The sequence below is a fragment of the Dama dama genome, chromosome 18 (assembly GCF_033118175.1).
Source record: "Dama dama isolate Ldn47 chromosome 18, ASM3311817v1, whole genome shotgun sequence".
Classification (NCBI taxonomy): Eukaryota; Metazoa; Chordata; class Mammalia; order Artiodactyla; family Cervidae; genus Dama; species Dama dama.
In genome coordinates, this window is record NC_083698.1 from 61,822,665 (window position 1) to 61,841,851 (window position 19,187).

General features: G+C 41.9%; 1 protein-coding gene across 1 annotated transcript in view; it reads right to left on the minus strand.

Moving 5' to 3' along the window:
• Window positions 1-8,170: 8,170 nt before the first annotated feature.
• The window catches only part of ITPRID1 (ITPR interacting domain containing 1), a 111,258-nt gene continuing 100,241 nt past the window's right edge, over window positions 8,171-19,187 (minus strand). The window contains exons 11-15 of the mRNA XM_061166536.1: window positions 16,906-16,988; window positions 15,012-16,307; window positions 10,044-10,171; window positions 8,941-9,052; window positions 8,171-8,473 (exon numbers count right to left, since the gene is read on the minus strand). Of these exons, the coding sequence (XP_061022519.1) occupies window positions 8,171-8,473; window positions 8,941-9,052; window positions 10,044-10,171; window positions 15,012-16,307; window positions 16,906-16,988 (1,922 nt within the window). The remainder of the gene's footprint in view (window positions 8,474-8,940; window positions 9,053-10,043; window positions 10,172-15,011; window positions 16,308-16,905; window positions 16,989-19,187) is intronic.

The following is a 19,187-nucleotide window of genomic DNA, read 5'->3' on the forward strand; positions in this document are numbered from 1 at the left end:
TAAGGATGAAGTCCATAGAAGGGACTCTGGTGACACAGAGGAGGAGGTAGTCATTCTCTATTCAGGTGAAAAGAAAGAACCAGGCATACTGTTGAAAGGAGGTTATGTTTGACTTGAATATTCAAAAGTATATCCCAAAGGATAGAGAAATCAGTGCAGTAGACTACAACAGGGAGAAACATGAATACAGCGTGCAATGGTTTGTTGGTATATTTGGGTAACTTTTAATTTTTTAGTTATATAGTATATATACATCTGAACACTTATTTTTCACTCTGACAAAATTTCTAACTTCCAGTTCATACAGAACATTGATTGATTGATCTAATTCTTCCTCTATACAGAGCTATCTGATAATACTGGGGAAGTAATGCTCCAGGGGCAGTTTTCAACCAATAGCTGATGAGAGTTGAGGAATAAATACCCCAGCTCCCATATCCCTTGAACAGGATGACTCTGAAGCACTGAGGTCTCAGATTTCACCAGTGGAATTAAGTTCTGTTTGCCCACTCTTGGTGAACTTGCTTGACAATGCATACATTATTGATTTTCATTCACTGCGTCTCCTACTTCCGCATTTGCCTTAGTAATGTTTTTAGGGATGACTTCTCAAACAAACTATTTGAATTTGTATCCTTGTTTCAGGACCTAATTCTGAGAAAACTCAAACTAAAATGGCTTCACAGACTAGGTTTCCAAGGAAGCAGACTCTGAAATGGAGATTTAGAGTTTATTAAGAGTATTCTTGTAATTGGGTTTCCTGGTGGCACTAGTGGTAAACAACTTGCCTGCCAATTCAGGAGATGTAAGAGACGCAGGTTCGATCCCTGGGTTGGGAAGATCTCCTGGAGGAAGGCATGGCAACCCACTCCAATATTCTTACCTGGAGAATCCCATGGACAAAGAAGCCAGCAGGCTACGGTCCATAGAGTTGCAGAGTCAGACACAACTGAAGGGACTTAGCACACTCTTGTAATTAACATCTGTGAGATAAGAGAGCAGGATTGGACAAAGGAAAGATTTGGGCCGTAGTTACAACAAAAGTCTCAAGCAACTCCAAGGTGAGCTCGAAAGCCAGAGTGATTCTTGAGAGTTGTCTTAAGTTGAGGTGAGGAGTCTTGGCTTACATTCCTTCATTATCAACCAGTCATTAGATGCAGGTTGCCCTAAGAAAGGGAACATGACTTTGAGCAGCATAGTTCTTTTTAGGAGCATGGTAGAAGAAGCTTATATTTCCTTGAAGGGACCATTGGTAGAAACACGTTAAAGGCAATTCTGGTGAGGGCTTGGGAAGAAAAAAGGAGAGCTGGAGAGAAAGCTTCTATTGTCTTAGAGAATAGGTATGTATATATTTGTCATTGTCTTAGAGAATATGTATGTATATATATCCAACTGCAATTATATATATACATATATATGTATGTACATACATATATATTTGCAGAAGGCAATGGCAGCCCACTCCAGTACCCTTGCCTGGGAAATCCCATGGACAGAGGAGCCTGGTGGGCCATGGTCCATGGGGTCTCAGAGAGTCAGACACAACTGAAGTGACTGAGCATGCATATACATGTACATATATATATATCTCATCATCATGAGCAGACTGCTGGTAGAAGTATGAACATTAAAATAATTTTGGTGGGGTATCAGGCCTCAGACAGAAATGAGGAGTATGCTATTGGAAACTGGAGAAAATATGACCCTCATTATAAAATGGCAAAGAACTTGGCTCAATTTAGTTCTTGTGTTTTGTGCAAAGCAGAACATGTGAGCAATGAAATCGGATATTTAGCTGAGGTTTCTAAGCCAAGTGTTGAAGGTACATCCTGCTTTCTCCTTACTGCTTATAGTAAAACACAAGAGGAAGGAGATAAATCAACAGGACTGTTAAGCAAAACGGAATCAGACAAAAAGATTTGGGAAAGTCTCAGTATCCATATTGGAGAAGGCAATGGCACCCCACTCCAGTACTCTTGCCTGGAAAATCCCATGGACGGAGGGGCCTGGTAGGCTGCAGTCCGTGGGATCATTAAGAGTTGGACATGACTGAGCGACTTCACTTTCACTTTTCACTTTCATGCACTGGAGAAGGCAATGGCAACCCACTCCAGTGTTCTTGCCTGGAGAATCCCAGGGACAGGGGAGCCTGGTGGGTTTCCGTCTGTGGGGTCGCACAGAGTCGGACACGACTGAAGCGACTTAGCAGCAGCAGTAGCAGCAGTATCCATATAGCAAAAACGAGAAAACTTGCTTTGAAGAAAATGTGTACCTTAAAACTCTTCCAGCCTCTACTCACCACCCAGTTCCAACGTCACTCCCACATTTTATTTGTTATAGCAGCACCCCACTTCCTGGCACCAAAATCTGTACTAGTCTGTTTGGGCTGCTGTAACAAAATACTGGGTGGCTTAAACAACAGACATTTTATTTATTTTTTCTGAGTTCTGGAGGCTAGAAGTCCAAGCTCCCAGTGTTGTCAGGGTTGGTTTCTGGTGAGGACTCTCTTCCTGACTTGTAAATGGCTTCCTTTCTCTCTGCGTTTTCACACGGCCTTTTCCATGAGCACATGGGAAAGAGTGAGAATTCTTTGGTGATTCTTATAGTCTTGTTGGATTGGCTCCCACCCTGATGGGACCACTACATTTAACCTTAATTATCTCCTTAACACCCCATCTCCAAATACAGTCAATTTGGGGGTTAGGGCTCTAAGACAATGAATTCTGGGGGACACAATTCAGTCTACAATGTGTGTCCTTATAGAGTGTTACATGATGTAGTGGCCTATGACTTTACATAAATACCTGTATAAATAAGTCTCACCTTGAGCATAAATGAAGAGAAATCCCTAAACCTTGTTTAATACAACGTTCTCCTTCATTTATTTCAATAAGAATTTATAAAGACGTGACTATGAGCAAGATACTGTTATCAGATGTGAAAGATACAAGAGTGAGTAAGACTGGGTTAGAAGTTCTTACTGTAATTTTAAATGACTTGAATGTTTTACAAAAGGATGCATGAAATATTCTTGAAAGCTACAGTTTTTCAGAAAGCAGACTACTCAACCACAAGAAAGGATAACCATTACCTTTCTAAATTTCAAAGAGCATGCTTATTTTAATTAAGAGTTTTCAGAAGGCAAATGTATGATCCATCGCTCTACAGTTATTCAGATTAAACAGATAATAGAGAGTTAAGAAAATATAAGACTGTACACATAAAATGACCAAGTGTCAGACAAATATCCTACTCTACCACTTGGAGCCTCCACTATGGATGGAAGAAGCAGTAAAGGGGTTGCTGGAGGTTGCCACTGTAAAGAATAGATAAGTGGAAAACTGGGCAAGAATGAGAGTTGAACAGGGCAGGGAACCTTCCTCTGTAATGCATCAGGGTTATGCACTCATTAAAGCAATGGGAAGTTCATGAGATTTAACAGTTTTCAACAGTTCAACAAAACTGTGTCAATAGACAATACAAAAAAGTAAATTTTATTTTATAATACAAAAAAGTAAATAGATAATACAAAACAGTAAAAAATGCAACAGAGCAATATATTTGACAAATGCCCACACGTCTCCATAGAATATAGATGGTCCAAGTAGAAACATTTAACTTTTTTTCCTATGGGTAAAGACTTATTATACCTATTATATTTATTAAGTGTTAGAAATCATATACTTTTAAATACCCTGAAATATTTGCTTTAAAAAAGAAAAATAGAGCTCTCCTGTGGCTCTGGTACATTGTCATTAGCAAATAAGCAATTATTGAATGATAATGGGAATGGTAATTGAATGATAATGGAGAAATTGTGGGTGCATTTAGGAAGTAGATGCGTTTCTTTTACTTTCATTCTCCTGGTGAATGAATAGAGGGCTGGCCTGAGGGTTAGAGGGTTACCAGCACAGGATTGCACTGAGCTCTTAAAGCACTCTAAAGGGAAAAGTCTTCAAATTGATTCTAATGATTAGAAATCATTCTTGACACGGAAGGTTCTTATCGGGATGGGGAATACGTGTAAAAAGAAAAAAAAAAAAAAAAAAAAAATTTGGTTGACTTAGAAAGGGAGCTCTCATACTAAACTACCGGTCTGTTAACATTGGAAAATTAAACTACTAGAGCCCGAGTCTTGGGTTAGAGAAAGATGCCACCAATATTTTGGCTTCTGTTCACCTTATCTCATTTGCAAGAAAGACAGTTTGACATCATTTCAAATAACCTATAATCTTTGCAAATTGTGACTGTTCTTTGCTGTTTGCATTAAAATCTGAAATTAGATATGCGATACATCACTTCACAACAAAACATTTTTAAATTTCTGTCCTCCCACACAGAAAACTTTTATCCTTTAATCTATGTACAAATATCCTATTTTATGACCTGTATTATACATCAGAAATTATTTCTCAACAAAGAAATAGGTAGACTAGGTTTTCCAGTCATTAGGAAGTCTTCTGATTTTATTTTTTCCATTTTAGCAAAATTATTTTTGAAGAGAAGGTAACTTGGCCCTGCAGACAAAAACGCACATTTAAAAGAATATCTGTTAAAGAAAATCTAATGGGATTTTGTGAGCATGCTTTTCTGTGGACTGAAAGGAAGTTTTCCTTATACAAATCTACATAGCCTATGCATGTGCTGAGGTTCAGAGCAACCTTCAAGGTTTTATCTTTTGTCTTCATTGTGTAACCTGGGTCTTTACTCATGCATAACAAAACAAAGGAAAATATGTGACCTGGTTTTCCAATTATTGTTTCTAACTCAGTTTTCTCTATTCAAATCTTTGCTTTGAATATTTAAATGGAATCTAGATGGAAGGAAATTAATACAGGAAAGGACCCCTGTCCTTCCATGTAAAAGAAGTTAAATTGTTCCCCTGCCAATTTCTAAATTTGAAAATGATCAGGCAGTGTGGTTTCTTAAATTTTTTTTTTCTTTTTCATTGAAATGGAATCATTCCAACCCTAGTTTGGGTTTTATAATTAAAAGATTTTCTATGTTTTCACTTTGTACAAATATTTACTGAAATGATTTCTGATTTCAAATATGTGGCCTGGATTTCCACATATTGGATAGGTTTAACTATAAAAAAGAGAATGAAGGATCTTGGAACTTGAAGACAGAACAATGAGATTTCCCAGAAAATCATTCAGGGACTGCAAAGGAACTCTTGTCATTATTCTTGGCAATGGGACAAGCCATAGTAAGCCAAGAGTTGCTAGGATGGTAGGTTCCCAAGGAGTCTTTGTGGAGGAAGTCATCACTTTGCAAGAAAGCAGCTCATAACCTGTGTTTGACTAGAAGAGTCATATGCCATTAACATAGTGCTATGTTTTCAAACTTTTATACAGAATGAGATTTTTTTTTTAAAGGAAAATCTCTGCTAAAGCTAAGTAAATATCACAGACAGAAGCAGGGCTACTTGGTTGATGTGGATACACCTGTAGGCTCCACACAAGCCCTATGGCTTGGTACAGCCATAATGTTGAACCACTGGCAAAACAGGGAATCAGAGAGTCAACTCAATTCCTTCCTAGTTGTCAGAACTTAGACAATTCATAGTTTTTTTTGAGTATGTGTGTGCACATGTATGCGTGTGTGTGTATTAATTCTTGCCTCTCAGGATTGTGGTGAAGATAGGTGACAATGCACATAAAGGGCTTAGCCCAGTACCTTGCACGTAAGTAGATATTCAAAAATTGCCTCTACTCTTATTCTCATCATCATAGTAATCACACTGAGCCATACTCTGAATGGAATCATATGGGAACAATGCTGCAGGCTTGCTCTAAAGGACTCAACGTGCATTAACTCTAATAGTGTACAGATGAAGGCACTCAGGGTAAGCAGTTTATCCAACACCGATAGTGGAGCTGGATTTAAGCATCTCGATTTCAAGTTAGAGCTTGGAAAAAAAAAAAAGTTAGAGCTTGACCCCTTAATCCCAGTGTGCAGGTGCTTTTCATTAGTAATACAGTGCAGGACTCGGCGTGTACCTGTATAGATCATTCTCTCCATATCTGAGCCTCCTCCTCATTCACATGGGGAATGCTTCCCTTAGCCCTGAGAGGTTCCAAAGAGGGAAAGTCTGTCTTGTCACAGGTAAAAGACTTCTATTTTTATATGGCAACTTACAGGGACAGTCCCTTTTATGCAGTTTGATTGTATAAACTCACAACCACCAAGTATCATTTCCACCTGTTTCATGTTTTGACTCAGGTCAAAAACATGTCTGAGCTTTGTCAATACTCCAAACTCCAAAATAGAGTTTTTAGCTTTAATATAGATTCTCAGAAAAAATATTTTTCCATGTCTAATGAGCAGTTTTGCCGTGGGCTGCTTTTGAGAATAAGAGATTGTGACGTGAGCTCTTGGCATGGGGTGCTGTGTATCACACAGATGCAAAAAGATTGATGCTGAGTGAGACATGGAGATGGTTCTTCCAGATGAAACCATCTGTGGAGTGTAGACAGTGCTGGAGAGGAATTCTGGAGAGAGCTGGGGACTGGGTTGCTAGAGTGAGTGTGTATATTGAGAAAGATGAAGTATGGAGACAGACAAAGAAGACAATTGAGGATGGAAGGGGGATGTCCACGCTCTGAGGAAGTATAGTCAACAGAGGAAACTGCAGGGTGGCCGGAAGGGTAGAAAGGCTTCACTAAAGCCAAAGGGTTTTCAAAACACAAGGGGGATGAAGAATGGAAATGGGCTATGAGTTAGGGAGTAGTAATAGATAGTTTCCAATGAAATAACTTCCTCGTGTCCTTGCACTTGCCCATCTTATATAAATGATGAACTTCCCTCAAGGTGTTTCTTTTCTGTGAAGTTTTTTCTGGCGGTTCCATTCTTCATGCATTTCCCCTCCTTAGATTGTCCGGCTGCACCGAGAGACTGCCAGCATATACACTCCCTGCCTTTCCCTGGGGTGGCGGGGGGCAGGGGGCTCACAAGCCTCCCCAGCTGGATGGAAGCAACTTGACAGCTTTGCTTCTCCCCTTGGGGGGTGACACCAGCTGCCTTCTAACTGGGAGCTCTATTCTAACTGGGAACTCTGCCCAGTGGTGAGTCTCCAACGGTGCCTTCTTCACAAGGCTGTTAGGGTGAACTGTAAATGTCAGTCAGATCATATGACAACCCTTTTTAAACCCCCCCATGGCCTTCCGTCACACTAGGAAAAAACTTGGGCTCTCAGACACCAGCCTACTGTCATTCTGAAGGCCACCTATCAGACTTCTCCTCCCTCCACTTCCCTGTCATTCCTTCACTCAACAGTGAAGGCGGTCTCTGTCCCGGAGCCTTTAAACTTTCCATTCCTTCTGCTTTAAACTTTCTTTCCCCAGGATTTCACATGGCTTCCTCATCCTCACCATTCAGGTCTCGTCCATATAGCTTCCCCTTAGCCAGGCCGACTGCTCTGGTGTATGAGGCACATTATTCATCTCACATCATCTTCTACAATATCATCATAGAGTCTTCACCATGGCGCAGACCTGACACTATCTTATTTACTGGTTTGTTGGTGTGATTGCTGCCTCTCCCTCCTCCTCCAATTCTTTGTGAGTAGAAATTGTGTCTTATTTATAGCTCTGTCTCTAGCACAAGAGGAGGTACTGACACCTGGGGGATGTCTCCTCAGTAAGCCTCGCTCGCTGACTGACTCAAGGCTTTAGGGCAGTCTGGTACCTCTGAGACCTGGATCTTCTTTCCTCTTGCTGTTGTCATTCATTCAAGCAGAACCTCCTGATATGCTGATGTTAACTCTGACTTCCTAGTACACTCTTTTTCATGAAACCCTGTTAATATATTTCCTTCAAAGCACGTTCACAGTTTTCAAATTCATACCTATGTATATGTTTACATTCTGTCTTCCCCAGCATACTCTAAGTTTCAGCAGGGCAAAGACTGGACACCACATACACCTTGAGGCATGTATCTATCTATCTTGGCTGCTGCACTCTACGCTAGGCACATAGTAGGTGCTCACTTATCCTATATCAAATGAATATTAACATATTCCTCCCAGGTTTAACCATAGAGTAGAATATTAAAAAAACAGCTGATGAAGGATTGATAGGTATTTCTCCGTAGGGAAAATTTAGATATGCTTGCTCTGGCTAGCATGTGCTTTTACATTTTGTAGGAAGGTCATCAAACCTGCTCCGACCTAGAGGAAGACATCTGTATCCTCTTCTCCAACAGGACAATTTGATGGAGGGCCTGGATCTAATTCTGCCCACGATGGCGGAGACATCCTGGTACTGCTCCCCAAGATGTGTGGAGTAAAGGTAGCTAAATGGGACCCTGAGCAGGGAGACTGCTGGCCATCACCAGGAGGAAGGGCAGCCCCGGGATGCACGGCAGAGTGGATCTTAGCACATGGAGTCCGGCCACTCTTTTCTCCTGTCCGGTTATATCGATGTAGATTTGTGTCATTTTCAGGTGGTTCCCCTGTGAGAAGCTCAAGCTCCTAAAAAGAAAACGAGAACAAAATGTGTGGACCACTTCCCCTATTTACATGAAGTGGCTAACTCAGATTGGTGGGAAAGGCATTGACGTTTGGTGAATTCTCTAGGGTGGGTTCAGTGTGATGGCAACAGATTTCAGCAATGACTTAGCCCACATGAGGTAAAAAACACTTTCTTATTCTCATTTGGGAAATGGGCCACTAACACTTATCTATTGCTTACAGGGCAGAGGAAAAGATTGGCATGGAGGCTAGCTGACCTGGGTTCTGGTCCTGAATCACAGCCAGCCAGCTGTGTGGCCCTGAGCAAGGCAACGTGCTTCTCTGGGCTTCTATTTCTTTATACTTAAAATCAAGGTGTTGGCATCTAATCTTAGAATCTGGAATGACTGTACAATCAGGTTTATCATTTAATGCACCCCTGCTACAGTGGGTGGGACCTAGTAAACCCCACACCCCATGGCCTGTACCAATAGCATCCCTTCTCGGATTTGCTGAGCCCGGTCTCCCAGTTGAAACTCCAGCTCCTCCACCTCTTGCCGCAGGGCTTCCCGTAAAGTCTGCAATTGCTCAGCCTCCTCCCTGTGGGTAAATAATAGAAAATAACCAGATTTCACAGTCACCTCCAGGTACAGTCTTCCATGGTCCCTCTCAAAATGTAGGTCATACCTTTGACACATCTTAAAAGAGAGAGTCACCGTCTCTATTTGTCTCAGTTGCATGCATGGGTTTATTATTAGGGCAAGTTTTCTTTCTTTTTTAAACAACTCTGTTGCAGAATAATTAATGTACCATATACGTGTGTGCTAAGTTGCTTCAGTTGTGTCTGACTCTTTGTGACCCCATGGACTATAGCCCTCCAGGCTCCTTTGTCCATGGGATTTTCCAGGCAAAAATACTGGAGTGGGTTGCCATGCCCTCCTCCAGGGGATCTTCCAGACCAGGGTCCAAACCTGCATCTCTTATGTCTCTTGCACTGGCAGGTGGGTTCTTTACCGCTAGTGACACCTGGTCTATGTACCAAAAAGTTTACCTATTTTAAGAATATAACTCAATGATTTCTAGTAAATCTGCCAAGTGTGTAACTATCACCATCATTCAATTTTGGAACACTTCCATTTCACCAGTAAGAAGGCTCACGCCCCACTATAAGTTAATCCCTATTCCTATCCCCAGCCCCAGGCAATACCTAATCTACTTTTGGGACATATACTTTTCATCTATATGAAAACAGCGCAGATTTTCAAAACTCTAACAACCGCCAATAATGCTTTTGTGAGAGCCCCATTGACGATGATTAAAGATACCCTGCTGGCTAGCCCCCTCTTCCCAGCAGCTGCCCATTTTCTGACCTCAAGGAGCCCTGGCCTTGAAAAGTAAGTGTTGCTATCCAGTAAATGGCTCTCACAGACTCCCACTGAGAAAGTGAGACCTGGAACAGGAAAGCAAGGAAAAACTGGCCAGTTTCTCATTAGCCCTGCTCCCTGCTGCACATCTGTCCTGCCCTGATTACCTTTCCTTGCTCCAGGTACGCGGGCTGGTACTTGCTTTTATGGCTCTCTTAGATGATTACCTTTCCTCCCCTGTCATGTCCCTGGAAAAGAGTGCCTGTTGTCCTCTGAGGTGCTGCTCAATTTCTTCTAAATACTCCCGGAAACTCTGGCACACCGTCTTCATTGTTTCCATCTCATGGACTGTGCACTGCAAACAATTAGAAAGAGCTGGGAAACGAGGGCTTTCTGAGTCACTGCAAGAGTTCGCCGCAGTGGCAGCTGCCTTCCCACCTGGGCTTACTTGTTTGCAATGCAGCCCTGCTGCTAATGTGCTGGGGAGAGAACAGGAAAAGCCTAGACCAGCTTTTTCAGGCAACTAGAGACATATGTGCCTGGGACAAGAGAGCGGTGACTATTGGATGGCCCTTGGAGACATTATGTTCCAGGGACAAGAAGTCAGTCTGGAAACCTAGGTAATATAGGGGTACATGAATGTAGACAGGATCAGAGGGGTAGGGCCAGCATAATGCAGGCTTGAGCTTAGAAAAGTTGAGTCTTGTATAATCTTGTTTTACTTTGGTGCCAAGTTCTGCCTCACTCTGAATCTCAGTGATATTGAACACATCTATTGGGTGATATATGCTTGATTAGAGAGTCTGCCTAGAATACATTTTACTAGTCTTAGCTGTGCTTAACCACAGGCTTTCCTAGTGGCTCATTGGTAAAGAATCCTCTTGTCAATGCAGGATATGAGGGTTTGATTCCTGGGTTGGGAATATCTCCTGGAGAAGGAAATGGCAACCCACTCTAGTATTCTTGCCTGGGAAATCCCATAGACGGAGGAGCCTGGAGGGCTACAGTCCGTGGGGTTGCAAAAAATCTGGACACAACTTAGCGACTAAACGACAACTGCTCAATCACAGTGTCTGGTGGTTGAAATCTGCAGAATCAGCCCCACCAGTTCACAAGCTCATTCACAGTGAGGCAGGCATAGACTAGGCATCCCATCCTCCATGGACTGGAATCTAGAATTAAACTGTCTGCCCTTCCAATTCTGCTCCCCATCGTTCCTGATGTGAATCACTGTTTAAACCTTACGCTCTATATGACTAGGCTGTTGCCTTGGTTTCCCTATTTGAATGTCCTCTTGCAGCCACCAAGCCCAGTCAATTCGTCAGCTACAGTGTAGCTGGTCACATGAAGTTATTTGTCCCTTAGGAGTGAGCCGATCAGGCAGCGAATTCTTACAAGGTGACTGAGTTCTAGAAACAGTGAGGCCAGGGCAATGGAACTATGGTGCTCAAGTAGGCTGAACATTATAAAAGAATTTTGTGCTTCATCTAGATATCCAATCACCTTTGTGATTGGAAGGCATGGGGGTGGGGGGGTGGGATTTAGGAATAATTGATGGTGTGAGTGTTCGCAGTGAAGGCAGTGATGTGGGAGATTCTGAAATGCTGCCATCTCCTGGTCATTTGGGAACACTGAAACTGCATTTCCACTCCAGAACAGACAAAAATTGGTTTCAGACAAAAAGGAACCCTTAAGTGGCTCAGATGGTAAAGAATTTGCCAGTCATATGGGAGCCCTGGGTTTGATCCCTGGGTAGGGAAGATCCCCTGGAGAAGAGAATGGCTACCCACTCCAGTACTCTTGCCTGGGGAATTCGAAGGACAGAGAGCCAGACAGAACAACTAACACTTTTTACTTTTCTTTAGGCAAGAAGGGGGAAACAAAGGAGACTGTTTTGAAGTCTTTTTTTCCAACATAAAGACTAGGTTTTAATTCAAATACAATGCAGTGTCTACTCTCTGATTCCCCCCAAAAGTGAAAGTGTCAGTTATGTCTGACTCTTTGCAACCCCATGGCCATGGAATTCTTCAGGCAAGAATATTAGAGTGGCAAGAATACTCGAGTGGGTTGCCATTCCCTTCTCCAGGAAATCTTCCTGACCCAGGTATCAAACCTGAGTTTCCTGAATTACAGGCAGATTCTTTACCATCTGAGCCACCAGGGAAGCCCCAATCTCTGACCCAAGCTGGGCCTTAAAACAAACTTTAATTTCAACAGTAAGAGCAACAATATTGACCCTTCACGTTTGATTGGCCCATTGTTGTTCAATTGCTCAGTCATGTCCAACTCTTTTGGACCCCCATGGACTGCAGCATGCCAGGCATCCCTGTCCTTCATCATCTCCTGGAATTTGCTCAAACTCACGTCCATTGAGTCGGTGATACCATCCAACCAACTCATCCTATGCTGCTCCCTTCGCCTCTTGCCCTCAGTTTTTCCCAGCAACAGGGTCTTTGCCAATGAGTCAGCTCTTTGCATTAGGTGGCCAAAGTATTGGAGCTTCAGCTTCAGCATCAGTCCTTCCAGTGGCTCATATTACTTTTAAAAATTGGCTCGTATTACTTTAAAAAATTCATATGACTTTTTTCTTTAAATCTAAATCATAAACCTTATAGATGAATCTTCTAATATCAAAAATTCTTATTCTGTATATGTCTCATTTTCTTGTCTGAAAAAAATTTATTGAATTAACAGATTATTGTGAATAATTCACTTATTTATAAGATTTAATCATATCAACAAACCATTATCTTAGGTAACCCACAAGAGCACACTCTATCTGTGCCTTTGTTCCAAAATCTTAAACACAGTTTTGATTTTCATACTTTATTATTGGAAACAAAATATAAAGCTAAATATCATTTAATTGATATATTCCTGTAAAACATCTTAAAAATGTTAATTAGAAAAAATATTATTTCAATATATGTTAGATCAACAATCTGGTTTTTACCAGGAAAACTGGAGTATCTAACTGTAGGATTTAATATTTTTCCCTTATAGCCCCTTAATAGATCACCGTCTCCAGCCATCTTTCATTTCTAACATTTTCCTACATGAACTAGATTGTCCAGTTTATTCCTTTAGAGTTAAATTTTTAAACTTTGACATTATTGACATTTTAGGTCAGATGGTTCTCTGTTTTAAGGGGCTGACTTACGTATTGCAAGATGTTTAGCATCATCCCTGACCTCCACCCATGAAATTCAAGTAGCACCTACCCCAGTTATGACAACCAAATATGTCTCCTATCATTGCCAAATGGCACCAGGGCTGGAGGCAAATTTATTCCAATTGGAAATCACTGTTGTACAGCATTTACAGTCTCTCATTAACATTGATGATGACAGTGACAATGACTCATACTATTCTTCAGAATTTGAACCTTTGTCTTTTTACTGCAAAGGACCCCAGCTGTACACTACCCTTAGTTCTTTGCATCCACTGAGCTTCAGAATAATATACCTAGAACTGAACTCAACACCTTCTTTTACTAGTTCAGCCCTCACTAATGACTCATTTTAAAATATTATAAATACCTGAGAGTTTTGAAATCTGAAAAAAAAAGTAGTAAATTATTTTATATAATCACTTTCTATGTTTATATTACATTTATACAGATGTTTATATGTTGAAGGACAATGTAATAATTTGCTGTATCTTTCAATCACTTTCTTATATTACTATTTCACTTACACAGATGGACATATCTTAAAGTTGGACACATCTTTGGAATGTATTGTCCAAGAATCTGGTGTCAGCTAAGTCTTAATTTGAATCTGGACTTAGTACTCAGTAGTGGGGGAAGATGGAAAATTACTTAAACTCTCTCAGTTCTTCATTTCTCATCTGTGATAGAGGGAAGACTTGACACATACTAGGGAATCAATACAAATTTATGGTACGGATGAAAATGAAGGTTATTTGACATGGCATAAATAAAATGCTTAGAACAGCACTCAGTAAATATTTGTGGAATTAAAAGAATGGGAAGGTAATATAGAAGGCACCAACAGCAGGAACCCAGTAAACTATAGTTGCCTTTCACTCTCCTCTGAACAGCTGTAGTCCTGCATTATATGTGCTATCTTTTTTACCACCTTGTGGGAAAAAAATTTCATGTGTCGTACTCATAATTTTTTAAATCAGTGGCTAACCTTGACAGCCCAGATTATTTCTGACCTTGAGAACTGCTGAACAGGGGTTGTTGGAAGGACTTGCTAAATGCTTGTTGATTTATCAGGGACTGGACAGGGCTGAGGGTCCTTCAGTTCTCAGTAACCTCAATGTCCACTTCTAAACAAGCTTAGCAAAAGTAGACCAAAAGTTCCTCTATTTGACATGAGAAGCTCTATATTCAAGACCTGAACAATAAGAAAATAGTAACAAAAATTGACAGTCACACACAACTAGCATTTTTTTAGGGCTTTCTATGTGCCAGGCACTGGGCGTCTGACTGTGCTGATTGCCTTACAAGTTTTCTCTCATTTAATCCTAAATCAATGCTGTGTCAGTGACAGAAATAATCGCCCTATTTTATAAGATGGGAACTAAGCTCAGAGAGATGACACGTCTTCCTCACGATTATACAGGTAAGTGAATATAAGAGAATTTTCAGTTAGACTGAACTGAAGAGGAGATACAGATACATGGATGCTTAGAACCTTACCTATGAATGTACCGTTTTATATCCCAGTGTAAAATGGGGGTTAATAATAAAATTTGCTTTCCTTCCTTCATAAGGTGATTGGAAATATCAAATAAGAAGAAATTTGTGGGAATTCCCTGGTTGTCCAATGGTTAGAGCTCCATGCTTCCACTGCATGGGACTCAGGTTCTATCCCTGGTCGAGAACTAAAATCCCACAAGCCACATGGCCAAAAATAAATAATAAATAAAAATAAGTAAATATATAAAAATTATTGACAGTGCCTGCTGCTTAAGACAATATCAAATAAATTTCTACAGGCGTTAAATCAGAGCAGTTTAGAACTAAGGCAATGGCTACCTTTAAAAAAAAAGACACTTGCGAGAGTATATTATAAACGATAAAGCACTCTACAGCTATTACTCATGATTTGCAATGGAAAGGTATATCCTGAGAGCTTGCATTCAGAAAGGAAGGCTGAGCATCCTCCCTGAGGTATGTATTGTTGCTGCGTCTGCTTCCCCAGTTTGTGGAGGCAAATACTTACAGAATACAGCTCCCTCACTGTGGTGTCCTGAAGGACTTTCAAAGTCTTCGTGAACTGGGCTTCCAGATGATTATGTAAGCATAAGCAATGCCAACAAGTTGAAGACATAGAGCTGGGGCTTTGCCTCTCTGCGGGGCAGTGGAGATGGTGACGACAGCAGATACAGCAGTGGGCGGGCACAGCTTGGCAGATGGCCCCTGGGTAGTTCCTAGGAAAGCCTGTGTCTAAAGAGACAGATTTGGTGAGGGGCGGGGCCTTTTTACCTGGAGCCGAACAGCAGTGCCAGGGTGGAGGCTCCCATGTGTCAGTCTGAACAGAAACATCATTGAACTGTCTTGCTTCCGACCCCAGTCCTGGTTCTGCTGCAGTAACAGGGTCACACACAGTGCATTTTAAAATTGGTCCTCTAGAATCTGTTCCCAAGACCACAGCATTCTGAGCAGGTGATGCCAGTTTGGAGGACAGCTGGATTGTCACAGACATGGAGCTAGCAGCATGTAAATTAGTATCTGGAGGAAGGTCTCCCATCTCAGATTCTTCCCTAGGTGGTATTTGACCCAAAGCTCTACACACTGGTCTCCCTCGGGGACTATCTCCAGCCACCTTATCTAGATGGAGAATGGACATTCCAGAAGCTTGAACAAGGTCCCCTGTATAAGACATGGCTTCCCTGGGCTTGGGGACATGCTGTGAGACACTGTTTTGCATCAGTAAGGCACCGTTGATCAAACGACAGAGTTTGCTGCCTTCTGTTCCTCTTGGGGCCTCTGAGTCATCATGAGGGGACTTGTCTGGAGCAGGATCAGTTCTGGGTGATTTCACAGACTCACAGGGGTGGTTGTGCACATTTACTTCCCCAGCTCGCTCAGGCCACAGAAGCCCATCCTTGGCATCTGTGATGTGTGTCATCGTAACACCCACAGAGCCACCATCTTTGAAGGGAACTGTGCCTGCAGTGGCCTCGTATTCAGTTTGGGGTACGGGTGGGTGTTGCTGCAGATGGCCACCTTTCCTTGGGAGTTCTCCCCTACGGATGCTCTTATCAAGGGTCAGATCTTGGTTCCACAGCTCTGGGGTCGACCCCATGCCCTCTGACTGAGACTCTTTCTCCACCATAGAGGCTGAGGCTTTCTCTTCCAAGACACTCCAGTCTTGACTTGAAAAAGATGTGCTCACTATACTCTTGGAATCAGACTCCTCTGACTCTTGCTGACAGAACTCTAAGCTGTGGCTCTGAGCCCTTGGAGTCCCATAACCATTCTCAGCAAGACTCGGGCTGCTTGACAAGGGGATTATCTGTGGGAAAAATGGGAATAAAGGCAAATGAGTCAGAAATGAGGGAGAGGTAATAGGTTTAAGAAATGCTTCATTTTACTTTTCTTCCCCATTATCATTGACTTAGGCATCATGAGACAAGGATTACAAAATCAGGTTTATGTGAGTTTACTACTTTGCTGTTGTTTAATTGCTCAGTCGTGTCTGACTCTTTGCGATCCCAAGGACTGTAGCCCACCAGGCCCCTCTGTCCATGGGATTTTCCAGGCAAGAACACTGGAGTGGGTTGCCATTCTCTTCTCCAGGGGATCTTCCCAACCCAGGGATCAAACCTGGGTCTCCTGCATTGGCAGGTTGACCACTGGGCCACCTGGGAAGCCCTTTACCTGGGACCTTCTTTCAATGAGGCTCAGTTACTTTCTTCAGAAAAATCAAAAGAAAATAAAAAGGAAAGGCGCACTGAGTTCTCTGCACTTGCCCACGGTGACTCCACTCTCCCTTGTCCCATGGGTGCCTGCCGCATGTCTTCTAAGCACTGGTTGCTCTTTTCAACTGTGGTAACACATTTTAATCTTGTCAGTCCTTCTATTCCTATTTCAGCCCTCAAGGGGCGCTCTACCTGCAGGGGTGGTGGCTCCGGCGGCTCCTCCAGGAACCCGCTGCTGTCAGATTGGAAGCTGTTTGCTCTGTTCACCACGGCTCCTGCAGAAAGGAGTAAAGAGACCTCCGGTGAGGAAAGTGAAAACAGATAGGCACCCAGACTGAGGTCAAATCCTCTCTGTGCCTGACCCACCATAGATCCTCAAAGAGATGTCCACTGTGTGAAGTATAAAGGAATGAGGGAATTTTTCAAGAATTTTTCCCTCAGTCATCAGCGGGTCCATGTAAATCTGTGTCACTGGTTTCCTGTTACAAGGAGTAAAGCATGAAACAAAGAGGAACTAACATCTCTTAAAACTAAATAGCAATCTGATTGTGAGATACATCTTTACTAAGGAGAAGAAAACCCGGAAGGAAATGCTTATACCTTAAATGCCACACTGACAAGACAAAAACACCCAAATATATATATTTGTGTATGTATATTTCAAAGGACTGAATGTTACATCTCCCTTCCACCATGCTATTTAAACATTAGGAGACCCAAAGATATTCAACAGGATAGTTGAAACTTGCTGAAGAATGGCCAAAACAGACTCTGCAACTTTTCACTTTTGCTATATTTGTTTTGGTGCAAGATTTGTGCCACAACCTGTGAAGGACTCCCGGTACATCATTATTCTTTAAGCTTTCCAAATAATGCCTAAGCAATTGTTATTCTAGAATATAAGCTCCATATAAAATGGTTGCCATTCTTTCCCTTTCTCATAACTCTGGGATGAAATGATATATTAGAGCACTAGAACAGAATTATAGTTTAGAGCCCATCCATCTACATACTGGTAGGTTCAAGGCAATCTGGTCCAAAAGAAAATAAAAGCCTGCAAATATGAAGGGTCCCTAAAAAGCAGAGAGTAATTTCCTCTAAAAGGGATATATTTATATAACTGTTATGTTTAGTTAACTGTATTTGTGCAAAGCACAAACACCCATAATAAGCAAAAATAACCCCTGAAACTGATTTAAGTGAATTAGAACTTCTCTTTGATGGTGGAATTGGGCATAGTTCTCTCCAATGTGTGTATTATTTGCTCAGTCGCATCCAACTCTTTGCGACCCCTTGGATTGTAGCCCAGCAGGCTCCTCTGTCCATGGAGTTCTCCAGGTAAGAATACTGGAGTGGGCTGACATTCCCTTCTCCAGGGGATCTTCCTGACCCAGGGATCAAACCTGCATCTCTTGTATTGCAGGCAGATTGTTTACTCTCTGAGCCACCAGGAAAGCCCCCTTTATCTAGTATAGAGCCTTATTTATCTTGTGTTTTAAAGATCAAATACATGCATCTGAATCATTTTGAGCAAGTCAACAAGAAAATGTGGTTCAATTTACTGATAGTTCAGTTTCTTCGGAAGACTAAAAATCTGCCTATAACCCACCCTTTTTTGGCAACTTGATGATAAACATCTCAAAACCAGGTTTGTGAATTCTGAATATTCTCTTAGAGTGGTAGGAATTACATGATACAAAGAATGAGAAATTGCCTAGTCCAGGATGGCTATAATGGATGATTAAGCAAACAGACAAAGACAAATGTATATCATTTAGCACTCCCCCCAACCCTTACACCTAGTATGTAACATGAGGGAGGGCATGACTTAGAAGACAATATAGTCCATTACTCTCTGGCAAGAGTAATGGAATTAGTGCCTGCACCAGCAGGCTGACTCAACCCAGTTCCTGAAACTACTGAGGCCAAGACAGGTGGAGCTTTAGAAGCCTCATCATCTCCAATAGGGTTTTTCCTATGCACTTAATAAGCCCAGGGAGTCATAGCTCTTCCTTACTCCACAAGACTGGGGCCTTGACTTACTTATTCCTTATCTCTTACCCCTACCAGTCCTTTCCCCCTTATTGTTATTCAAATCCTCTTCTACTGGGTGGATCCTGTTTCAAACCACCACCAACCCCATAGTGGGTTTGTCATGCTCTTAGACTGCTGATTCTCCCACTCTGTCGGTCCCATAGGGCTGGGGGTGGGGGTGGGGAGGGGCTTGAATTCCTTCCAATGTACAAAGATCTAATTTGCCCCCATAACTGAGTCCTCTAGAAAACTCAGTTTTTAGAAAACTCAGATCCAGATCTACTGGGTTAAGATTCTGACTCTCCTACTTACTAGCAGTGTGGTCTTGGGTATGCCACTTACTCGCTCTGTTTCCTCATGGGGAAAAAAGTAAGTTTGTTGATAATGTGGCTTCTAGGGTTACAAAGAGGATACTCTCCAGTAATATATATATATGAAGA